The sequence below is a fragment of the Nyctereutes procyonoides genome, unplaced genomic scaffold (genome assembly GCF_905146905.1).
Source record: "Nyctereutes procyonoides isolate TBG_1078 unplaced genomic scaffold, NYPRO_anot_genome, whole genome shotgun sequence".
NCBI classification, from domain to species: domain Eukaryota; kingdom Metazoa; phylum Chordata; class Mammalia; order Carnivora; family Canidae; genus Nyctereutes; species Nyctereutes procyonoides.
In genome coordinates, this window is record NW_026575126.1 from 568,188 (window position 1) to 580,068 (window position 11,881).

At 60.4% G+C, this 11,881-nt stretch overlaps 1 protein-coding gene across 1 annotated transcript in view; it reads right to left on the reverse strand.

Annotated features, from left to right (window-relative positions):
- WLS (Wnt ligand secretion mediator) overlaps positions 1-7,427 on the reverse strand; it is a 94,307-nt gene extending 86,880 nt beyond the window's left edge. Inside the window, exon 1 of the mRNA XM_055339667.1 lies at positions 7,216-7,427. Coding sequence (XP_055195642.1) covers positions 7,216-7,321 — 106 coding nt within the window. The 5' untranslated portion in view covers positions 7,322-7,427. The remainder of the gene's footprint in view (positions 1-7,215) is intronic.
- Between the last annotated feature and the right edge of the window lie 4,454 nt (positions 7,428-11,881).

The window sequence follows — 11,881 nt, forward strand, 5'->3', positions numbered from 1 at the left end:
GGTCAATGATTAGTACCCACGCAGCGACGAGGGCACGTGGTTTGGGAAAGAGGCAGAAACACAAAAGGGGGAGGCTGGACTTCCAGCCTGCGCCGAATCTGCGCGGAACCAATCTTACCACGCTCAACACCTGGTCCCCGTAGAACCTGAAGGAACAATAGGAGGGCGGCGTTGGACTTAGAGCACGACTTAGGAGGCAGTGGAGAGAATCACGCACTCGCGTGCCTGCCTTCTCGTTTCCGGTCTCGGTCACCTCTGAAACGCTCCTTAAATGAGCATCTGGTTCATCTGAAAACTGGAGAAAGCACCTGCTTCTCCAGGTCGTCATGATGGTTAAAGGAATCCACACGTGTAACGTGTAAAATACGTTCCGTAGCCTCCCAATGAATCCTCAAAAAGCAACAAATCACAAGTAGGCAGATCCCTCACTACTGGTCTGATGACAATCTGATTACTGCTTTTGCTCCCCTATAAAATTTAATTAGAGGTGGAACATGGTGGACGCAGGGGAGAAGAGGTAGCAGTAAAAGGCAAAGAGGTGAACCAAGTATTTCTGTATTCTCAAACACAGGGCTGCTCCTTTCTGGTATTTAGCAATCCCTTTACATTAGCCCTATTATGAAAATGAGTGATTGCAAAACATTTCATCATCAATTCTGAAATCATCGGGGCGCCGGGTGGCTCAGTCAGTTAAGCAACCGCCTTTGGCTCGGGTCACGATCCCGGGGTCCCGGGCTGGAGCCTTGCATCACACCCAGGCTCCCTGCTCGGTAGCGAGCCTGCCTCTCCCCCTCCCCTCGGCCCCTCCCTCTCCCCCTGCTTGTGCTCCCTCTCTCTCCCAAAGAAATACAATAAAATCTTTAAAAAAAATTGTTTTTTTTTTTTTCAAAAAAGCCATTAAAAAAAAAAAAGTTTGAAATCATCAACACGTCGAGGTCCCCTCCACTGCCACCTGCTCCCCATCCTGGCACTTTCAGAAGCGTCCACCTTGGGCGCACGTGTGTGTTAGGCCGCCCTGACCACAACAGGCGTGAATGAAACAGACACAATCATTTCACCTCTCGGTGTCCCGTCTCCCACCGTCTCCCAGAGTCTCCATCAGGACGGAGGACGGTACATCTTTGAATAGAGAAAGCCCGTCAGCATTTTTCCCAAAGAACAAAATGTACCTATTCATGGTGTCAGCATGGAAGCCTCCGGTCCGACATGCTCTCTCGTTATTATGCACGGGCGTGTGTACAAACAGAGATTTCCCTTTGGAGAAGAGAACTTTCAACTTTTGAGTTAAAGGCTCTTCTTTCAAGGCTCTCCCATCGCTGCCAATCCACACCCTCTAAAAGCCTCTCCACCCAGTGGATCCCTTCTCTCCTCTTCCTTTGAAAAAGCCCTGATGTATATAAACTGTGTAAATACGCTAAAACCACCGACCTGGGAAGATAAAATCGGGTAATCTTTCTTAAAGTAGAGCCCAAACCACGCTTTTATGGATAATGAACTTGGCTGCTCAGCCAACTGGATGATTCAGACAATTACAGGAACTAGCTAGAACCTGTAAGAAGTCGGTCAGAGAGGCACATGCAGAACTTCTCGAAAGGTGTCCTCCCCTTAGCCGTGGTCAGGCACTGCAGTCATAAAAAGCCGAGCTCCGTTTCACTCATCATCGTATCGGATTTTTCCCATTTGATATGTCACCTAATGAGTAAAATGAGAAGGCAGCTGCGTTCACAGCGTTACTCATCGTCTCCTTCTGGATTTAGACCGCATTCGTTTGATCTTCAAGGCTTTGGAAGGCGGGGGCAGGATAACCCGATGGTTGAGGACTGTGGCTCTGCTGTCAGACCGACTAGAGTCCATGCGGAGCTCTGGCCCCGACCAGCTGGGTAGTCTTGACTCACTGGGTCATCTCGGTTTACTTACACGTAAGGTAGGTTCGGGGCTACCAATCCGCCAAGGCTTTGCATGGACCGAACCAGGCAAAGTCTGGCTCACGGCGCACGTCTAACTAACATGCTAAACGTCCGCTGTGTTACTTTAGCAATACATTTCTTTCAAGATGAAAGATTGATCATTTGATAGCGTAACTGACAGGGCCTCGCAGTTGACACGTTCTCAGATTCTCGGTAAATAAGCGAGAATTATCTTGATGCTAGAACTTCATCGTAGGAAATCTTCTTCTGCCAGTGCACTTGGGTTAAGAAGCACTCCCTTCTACCTCTGCTTCTCCTGGGCTACCCGGGCTTCAAGTCTCCAATTTCCTAACCCCCAGGAGGCACTGCAGCCCCGTCCTGGGCACACGGCCGGCTCTCATCAATAGTTGGCGTATGAGGCAGGAGACCCACATGAGGTCTGAGCTAAGGACTTTCACAGAATCTCGAATTCTAAATCTCCATAGAAACACCTTTACCAGGATGATAAGAATCTTTCCTCATTCTATATGAACTTAAAAAAAATGCAAAGGCCAAATTATCGCAAAATGTCAACTAGCTAGGAAAGGCTTTGAGTCTAGATCTGGGTTCAGGCGGGAGATCTGAAAAGCCTTCCAAAGCCCTACACGACATGATTATCTCAAGGAAATGTTTCTCACCTTGAATAAGGAAAAGGGAAAGTTCCAGTAGAAGGCTAGACAGGCGGCTAGCGATTAGATGAAAGCGTGATGAGAGATTGTGAGAACAAGCATGGTTTTGTTGCAATAACCAAGAGGATAATGAAGTTTTTTTTTAAAAGTCAAATAATGTAATTCCCACTGGGGGAAAAAAAAAATCTCCCACCTTTTACAAGCAGAATTTCTGAGATCGCACAGTAGTGCTACAAACCACACCAGGTACTCCAGTGGTCTAACAAAGAGAAAAAAATTACATGGTTTAGCCAGGTATGAAATTTTGCAAAACAAAAAGGAGACTCCAATACAGAAAAAAATGTAGGCTGACATCCACCAAATGCCAACTAATCAGTTCTTTTTGAGATTCTCACCGGATACCCAAACACTGCAGGGTTACAGACGGTCCATTATTAACATATGCGGAAATATACACCACAGCAAGCTCAAAACCTAATGTCGTGGGGAAGCAAACCTTTACATACTCTGCACAGCTCTCATTTTATTTGGTTTCTTAAAATCCTGCAACTGCCAAGTAAACAACAGTAGCAGAAACAAAAATCCACATGAATGGACCACAATCAAGACTATCAATAGTTCCCATTTAAATAACAATAGCAGCGTAACACGGGCTGTATCACTGAAAAGCAGTAAATAAGTCCATGTACCAACTGAGAAAACTGATTCTATATTGATTATAAATACGGGATATTCTCGGCATCAAGGCACAAAGGCGGCTACTCATGGTAAGCTTTGGAAAGAAGGCAATCCTCCCGGAAGATAAAATAGTTGGCGATTTGTTGATACTTATCTGGAGTTTCAGTCTGGAATAGCCTCGTTTCCGGCATGCTCAGGACAATGCAATCATGTTTTATTCATTCAGCTCTGATCTCCATACTCTTCCTCGCAGTGTTAGAACAGGTGGGGACGGTGACCTGCTTCTGCAACCATTATATCCCCCAGACATGACTAATTTGAAGCTGAGCAAATTGCACATAATGGGCCAGGGATTCAAGTTCCTGATTTTTAGTAGGCTGCACTCTTGTTTCAGGGCACATGGCCCCCCCCTTCCCCTCCCCCTTCCTACCACCCCTGCAGCTGCCTCTCCGTGCATGAAATCAAAGGGAAATTATTTTTTTCACATTTTCTGCAGGCTTCTTTTTAAGGAGGATAAAGATCAGGCTACATCCTTAAAAATATCTTATTTTCCTTTAGGGGTTCTTACAGTTTTTAAATACATTCTAAATACTAAAGAAGCCAGCCACTTAAGAACCCTTCTCAACACGTAGGAAAACAATCAGATGCCGGATTTTACAGCGGCTCAAAGTTTTTACAGAAGCATGGCATAACTCTGTGAATTTCTGAATACCCCAAATGCTATCATATAAGGTACTGGTTTCTAGAGCCTCTTTACAAAATACCGGGAAAGGTCTGCAGCATAAAGAACTGGCAAGAGCAGAGCTGACGACCAAAACAAGCAGAAACCGAGACAAAAACTTGGTTCAGAGAAGGCCCCTGGGAAGTATTTAAGCCGGCTAAAGGAAAACCCAATCCCTCCTATTTGCTTTTATCTAACGTTTCCATTTTCCCACCCACTCTAGAAGGCTGCAGCCAGATACCAGTCTAGCTATGAAACTCCACCAAAGAGGGAAATGAAACTTGTTGGCTCAGTGCTTGGTGGCTTTGGGGCGCACAGTGTGCCGCGACCGAGGGGGTGGCTGGTTGCTGTTTTTGGTAGGTCCACACGCGGGGGCCTTGGGCTCTCACGGACCGGGCTTTGCCCTTCAGATCCCCCCCTTCCTAGGCTGCCGTGTGTTTCCCTTTGGTGGGGGACAACGGTGATGAAAAAGAAACAAATATTAGGGCCGATTCAAAGCAAGGATTTTCCTTTCTCACTTGGCCTCTGCAGCTGAGGTGAAAAGACACTTCACACACACACACACACACACACACACACACACACACACACACACACACACCCTGGCTTCCTACTCAGCAGGGGCACTGAGTGGTGACGGCTGCTCTTCCCACTGGGGACAGTGGAGCAGGAGGTTTCTCTGCGGAGCTGCGACTTGGCAGCCTGGGAACCGCGTCTTCAAGCACCGGTCCCAGCGGCCCAGTGCTCAGCTCCGGTCCTCGCCCTCGCCCTGGCCCAGCTTCACCCGCTGCCCATGTTAGGGACGTCCTGTGGGGAAGCATCCCCCTGGCCTCTGCCCCTATTTCCCCCAGCCCCCCCTGCACCCCCGTTCAGATGGGCTGGACAGAGAGACAGGCTCTAGCTGGTGGGGCCGAGCTGACCAAGCCACCAGGCAGGGCTTGAAGTGAACTGGATCTGGTCTCGCAGCCTCGGGCAAGCGGGGGCACAGGCCCCGCACCGAGGGAAGGAGGGAGGGAGGGGGCCCGGGGGGTGAACCCGCACAGCTGCCCCCAACCAGTGTCCCACTCGAGGCCCTTCTTTCTACGGGAAGCTGGGGCTGCAGCCCTCTCCCGGGGAGAGGAACCCACAGTGCGGGCCCAGCGCTAACTTTCTGAGCCGGTGATGGCCGTGGCCAGCCGAGCTCTGTGGGAAAGACAACCCTTGGCACCACTTCCTCCAGACAAACCCCTCTCTGAACACAGGACAGGACGGCTGCGATCCCATGGCAACCGGGGCGTCCAGCGGCCGCTCGCTGCCCTGGCACCTCTGTCCACGGCACGAAGATGCTGGCGGCCGCGCCCGGTCCAGCAAGCGCCCTGGGAGGGTGGCCCCGCAGCGGGGCATGGGCCCCCCGAGGCCGGGGGACCAGCTTCACGGGGAAGGAAAAGACACGCACGCCCCGGCCAACAGCAGGCCACGGCGTGTAATGGTTCGCTGCTGGTGCAGAGACCTCAAAGGGATGAAGGTCAGGCGGGGATAATAGGCCAATTTAATTCTGAAAGCACAAGGTGCGAGAAATTTTAATTACGGGCTGCCACTGAGATCACACCGGGGCCGATGGCACCTCCTGCATCGGCTCATCAGGGAGACAGACGAGGGGTGCAGGTGTGACCGCCGCGCGATCGCCGCGGGGGCGGGGGCGAGGGCACCGGGGAGGCCGCGTCGGCTCCGGCCAGGGCCAGGGCGCGCGGGGGCGCGGGGGGCGCGGGGGGCGCGGGGGCGCGGGGGGCTGCAGGGCTGCGGCGGGCGGGGGCCTGGGTGACGCTCCGCCCCTCCCTTTGTGTGAGCGCCTGGCGTGGGTGCCCCGGGGCGCGGGGGCGGGGGCGGGGGGCGCGGGCTCCGCACAGGGCGCCCCGCCCGGGCTCCCCGCACCTCCCCGCCCCCGCGCCCGCCGCCGAGTTGGCGCCGAAGTTTGCGCCGCGCGGTCCGAGGTGTCGGGGTCCGGGCGAGGGGGCGAGGGCGCGCGTGCGGCCGGGACCCGCGGGCAGGGGCGGCGGCGCCACGGCGGGGCGGGACGCCTCCTCCAGGAAGCCCGCTGGGCCCCCCCACCCCCCGGGCGCGGAGGCGCCGGCCGGCGGGGAGCGGCCACCGGGGGGGGCCCGGCGGGGACCGGGTGGGGGTGGGGGTGGGGGATGGGGGATGGGGTCCGGGGCGCGCTCGGGCGGGGGCGGGGCGGCATCTCGGGGGGCGGGTCCCTCTCCCTCTCCTCCCCCCTCGCCCCGCCGCATCCCGCCTCCCCGCCCGGGTCTCGGAGCCCGACCGCGGGGCGCAGGGGGCGGTCCGGGGGGGGGGGTCGCGGGGGCGGGGCGGGCGGCACCTCCGGGGGCGGGTCCCCCCTGCAGGCCCCGGCGCCCGCCCCGGACTCCTCCCCCGTTCGCCGCCTCCGCCTCCCGCGTCCCGCCGGGGTCTGGAGCCGACCGCGGGGCGCGGGGGCCTTGGGGGGGGGCGGGGGTCCCGGGGGCGGGGCAGCAGCTCCGGGGCGGTCCCCCCTCCCGGCGCCCTCCGCGGCCTCCCCCCCCCGCCGCCTCCCGCCTCCCGCCGGGTCTCGGGGCCCGACCGCGGAGCGCGGGAGCCGGGGCAAGGGGTCCGGGGGCTCCGGGGGCTCCGGGGGCGCGGTAACACCTGGGGGGCGGGTCCCCCCTCCCGGCCCCGGCGCCCTCCGCGGACTCCCCCAGGACCGCCGCCGCCTCCCGCCTCCCGCAGGGTCTCGGGGCGCGGGGGGAGGGCCCGGGGGGGTCGGGGGACGGGGCAGCACCTCCCGGGGCGGGTCCCCCCCCCCCGCCGCCTCCCGCCGGGTGTCGGGGCGCGACCGCGGGGCGCGGGGGGTCACCGTGAGCGCACCCCCCCCCCGGGCGGAGACGGCCGCGCGCCCCGGGCCCTGCCCTGGCTCCCCGGGCGGCGCGCGGGGGTGCGGGGGTGCGGGGGGTCCGGGTCCGGGTCCCGCCCCCGCCGCCCCCGCCGCCCCCGCCGCCCCCGCCGCCGCCGCCGCTCAAGTGGGCGCTGAAACTAGGCCAAAACTTTTCCGCCGCCTCCTTGCGAGCCACTAGACTGGAGGGTGCCCCACGGGGCCGGCGGCCGCGCTCCCGCCGCACAATAGCGGCGCTAATTAGCTCATGGAGGCGGCGCCGACTCTGCGGCCAGGCGCCGCGAGGCGGCCGCGCGGGCCGGGCCGCAGGGCAAAGTTTGCGGGGCGCGCACTCACCGACCAGGCCTCCCACCAGGAAGGCGGCGGCCTGCAGCGCCAGCAGGGCGCCCCCGACGACGCACAGCTTCCTGGTGCTCATGTTCTCTATGATGGCCCCGGCCATGGCTGCGCCCCTCGCCGCGCGCGCTCGCCCCGCCGCGCCCTCGGGCGCCCCGACTCCGGGCTGCGCGGCCGGGGCGCTCCCGGGGCCGGCGCCGAGACTGGGCCGCCCCGCCGCCGGCCGCCGCTTAAGGAGCGGGAGCGGGAGCGGGAGCGGATCACATGACGCCGCGCGCGCCCGCCCCCGCCCCCGCCCCCGCCCCCCGCGCCTCCGCCCTCCGCTCCCCCCGCGGCCCCGCCCCGCCCCGCCCCGCCCCCCGCCCCCCCGCGCCCCGCGCCCCCGCGCCCCCGCGCCCCCGCGCCACCTCTGCGCGCCCGCTCGTCCCCGCCGAGCCCCGCCGAGCCCCGGAGAGCCCCGGAGAGCCCCGGAGAGCCGCGGGGGCGGGGGCGGGAGGGCGCCCGGGGGCCGCGTCCCAGCGGGGCCCCGCGCCCCCCTCGAGACTCCGGCCCCTCTCGCTCCTCCGCAAACTTGCGCGGGGGGGGCCACGCGTCTGCACGCGCGCGTCCTGGCCACGCGCGGGCCGCCCTGCGGGGGTGCACGTGCGCGCACCGGGAACTTCCGAGAGGGGAAGGAGGGCGGCGCGGCCGCCTCCGACGGCTCGAGTCCCCCCCGAGGCGCGCGCGACCTCCCGGGCCTGGTCGTGCCTGCTCCATCCGCAGACCGGCAGCCGGAGCGGCACGACCTGCCTGGGCTCGGTCACACACACACACACACACACACACACACACACACGAGGCTGCCACCACCTGCCACCGCCTAGACGCCGGGCCCCTCGCGCCTCCCTGCGCCTGCACCCCTCGCGCCCCGCGAGCACCCCCAGTCCCCCCTCCTCTCCCCTATTCCTGAACGTAGGCCGCCCGGATGGAAGGTGCCGCAGAGGACCCGGGATGCAAGGACTCGTCTCCAGGCTCCCGCCCGGCCACACGCTCCTCGGGGACACACACCAGCCCCCTGCGTGCAGAGCCTCTCCTGGGAGCCTAACAGGCCTTGAGAGTTTGGGGGACATGGGTGCTGCTTAATCACCCCCTCCTCACGGGCAGCTGGCTCACAAACCGAGCCCGACGCATGCCCCAGGCTGTGTCCCCTCAGCCCCGACCAGGGCAGGATGTGAAGACGCCGCAGCGCCCTGCAGGAGCCGGGTCCAGCTCCCACCCACCCAGCAGTGACGGCACCCTTCACCCCGGATGCCCCAGGCCCGGTGGAGGGGCGAGCGGAAGGCGGCCAAGCAGGGGTCCCAAGTGCCACCACCCCAGCACCCGCACCCCGCGGCGGCGATTCGCCGCTCTTCATTATCTTCTCGCAAGCTTGCCTCATTTCTGTCTCCCTGGACGAGAGAGAGCAGGTTCCGGGGCATCGTCAAGGGTGCGAATGCCCTTCCCACCCGCGTGCCAGCCCCCTCCACGGGCTGCGCGCTCGGCTCGGCAGGCTGCCGGCTTCCGCCCCTTGGAATAGTAGTGATGCCTCTAGGTGAGACTTTCCTCTTAATACCAAGGAATTTAAGTGAAGGCTGATAGGGCGCAACATCAAGAGTCACCCTCCGCTTGATCCTATGTTTGGCTATTTAAGAAAGAAAGGAGGGGCGCCCGGGGGTGGAGGGGGGGCTCCGTGGGTTGAGCGCCTGCCTTGGGCTCAGGGCGAGATCTCGGGGTCCTGGATCCCATCAGCCTGCGTCAGGGCTCCCTGCCCAGCGAGGAGTCCGCCTCTCCCTGTCTCCTGCTCCTGCTTGCTCTGTCTCTCAAATAAATAATAAATAAAATCTTAAAGAAAAAGGACAAGAGGGAACCCCGGGTGGCTGAGCAGTTTAGCGCTGCCTTCAGCCCAGGGCCTGATCCTGGAGACCCCGGATCGAGTCCCGCGTCGGGCTCCCTGCGTGGAGCCTGCTCCTCCCTCTGCCTGTGTCTCTGCCTCTCCCTCTGTGTTTCTCATGAACAAGTAAATAAAATCTTAAAAAGAAAAAGGAGAAGAAAGAGGTGGTGTTTCTATGCACTTGAAATGTGAACTGGATCCACAAGAATGTGTTTAGTCGTCTGCCCCTGATCCTCGCTTGGTTTTCTGGGGTTTCACTTACCTGTCGTCAGCAGCAGGTGATTCTCGTGCCTTCTGGTCAGGAGGTCGGTGAGCAGCCTGAGGCTCTGGCACAGTGATTCCTCGCTCACGCACCTGGTTCGGCTCGCAGGTGTCTCGGGCATGCGGGGAGGTGGCATGCGGCACAGGGAGGCATCTGGAGGGCCAGACCACGGCACGCAGCTTGACCTGCCTGCTGTGTCCCCTCTTCAGGTCCTGCTGCGAACCTCTCCCGGCACCCACGGCCCATGGGGGGCTCACAGCGGGAAACACGCGGTGCCCCGGTGAGTCTCAGGCATCCAGCAGTCCTGGCACGCACCTCCCACAGGTGACAGCCCCAGCTCCTGGGCTCCCTTTCCTGTGGGCGACAGCCACACACTGCCTCCCCCAGCCCCGAGGGTCCCCTCGGAGGAACTGGCCTCAGTTCCTGGGCTCCAGGTTCCCCATCTGGAAGTGACAGGCTGGAGATAAAATACTGTGCGCCCACCCATGCGGTCCCCTTTGCTCCAAGGGCACTTAATTAAAAAGAGGTCCATACAGGACAATGTCTTTTTGAGAGGAGAGCACGAGAGACACAGGGACAAGGCACATGAGGGGCCGCAGGGGCGGAGGGACAGAGAGCCTGAGGCGGGCTCCAGGCCCGGCTCCTCCTCGCAGCCTGCGCCCGGGGCCTGAGAGCAATCCAGAGTCGGCCATGAGGGAGCGGGCCTGCAGTTGCAGACCTGAGGGTGCGACATGTGCCACCGTGGTCGCCACCCCACCGGCTTTAAGGAAAACCCAGTTTCTATCAGATCTCTTTAAAAATTAAAAGTGAGGGACACCTGGGGGGCTCAGCGGTTGAGCACCTGCCTCCGGCCCAGGGCATGACCCCGGGGTCCCGGGATCAAGTCCCGTATCAGGTCCCCCGCGGGGAGTCTGCTTCTCCCTCTGCCTGGGTCTCTGCCTCTCTGTGTGTGTCTCTCATGAATAAATACATAAAATCTTTTTAAAAAATTGAAATTAAAAGTGACTCCGATCTGTATTTCCCAAGGGAACAACACAGACAAATAGCCACACAAGGGTTTTCCGGGTTTGGGCTGCAGCGTGCAGCCGGCTGGGCCCTGGGTCGGCGCTGGGCTGCGGGCGCTCTGGCGCTGGGCTTTGTCACCTGGAAACCGGACTCGGTGACTCTACCTGCCTCTGGGTATTCTTGTAAGAGAGGGCGGTGACGGTGATTGTGTTTAAGAGTATTTTAGAATCCTTAAGGGGGACCCCTGGGTGGCTCAGCGGTTTAGCGCCACCTTCAGCCCAGGGTGTGATCCTAGAGACCCGGGATCGAGTCCCGCATCGGGCTCCCTGCATGGAGCCTGCTTCTCCCTCTGCCTGGGTCTCTGCCTCTCTCTGTGTGTCTCTCATTAATAAATAAATTAATCTTAAAAAAAATGCTAGTAGCACTTTCACAGTCTTGATGAGCATTAAACAGACATCACCAGGCCTAGCAGGGAGTCTGACATGAGGTGGGCACTCAACAAACATTTTACATGTTATAAAGGAGGAGGTTTCTGTTCCCAAATAGAGCGAGACGAAGAAAAAAGAACTATAAAACCCCTAATTATTGTCTCTTATGAAATTGCTTTTTGAACCAGGGCAACTTGGAAGGGGCAGGTAAAAAGCTTTATGGGGTTCCAAGACCTGCAGGGGGGCAGCTGACACCTGAAGGAGCAGCCGGGCCCCTGTGGTTTCCTGGGCCTGACAGGGGCTGCGGCAGGGGGCTAGGATGGCGAGGGCCTCCTCCTGGAGCACGCGTGGGGACGGGCCTCTACCCGGAGCATGGGAGGGACGGGCCTCCACTACCATTAATCCACACCACAGTTCTGTGAAGTACGTACTGTTTTATCATTTTATTTTGTTTTTTTAAAATATTTATTTATTTGAGACAGAGGGAGAAGAGAGAGAGCATGAAGGGGAGGAGCAGAGGGAGAGCCAGAGCTCGTTCCAAGCCGACTGGTCATCAAGCACAGAGCCCCGGTGGGCTCGATCTCACCACCCTGAGACGCTGAGCTCAGCAGAGGCCGAGCGGCCAACACACCCCATCCATCCCCCAGCACCCGCATGTTTGTTATTTCACCAGGAGGAAGTGGCCAGAGGGCCCGGTCGTCCCCCGGGGAGCTGCGACCCTAGGGCAGCGGCGGCATGGCAGCCTCGGTCAACCACCCATTGAGCAAGTGAGCACTGAACTCTGCGAGTGCCCACGCGGCCTAGATGCTTGGGAGGGGCCGCGGCCCACGGGGACGGACACAGGGGAGGGGCCGCGGCCCACGGGTCAGACGCAGGGGAGGGGCCGTGGCCCACAGGGACAGATGCAGGGGAGGGGCCGCGGCCCACGGGGACGGACGCAGGGGAGGAGCCACGGCCCACTGGACGGACGCAGGGGAGGGGCCATGGCCCACGGGTCGGACGCAGGAGAGGAGCCACGGCCCACGGGGACGGATGCAGGGGAGGGGTCACGGCCCACGGGGA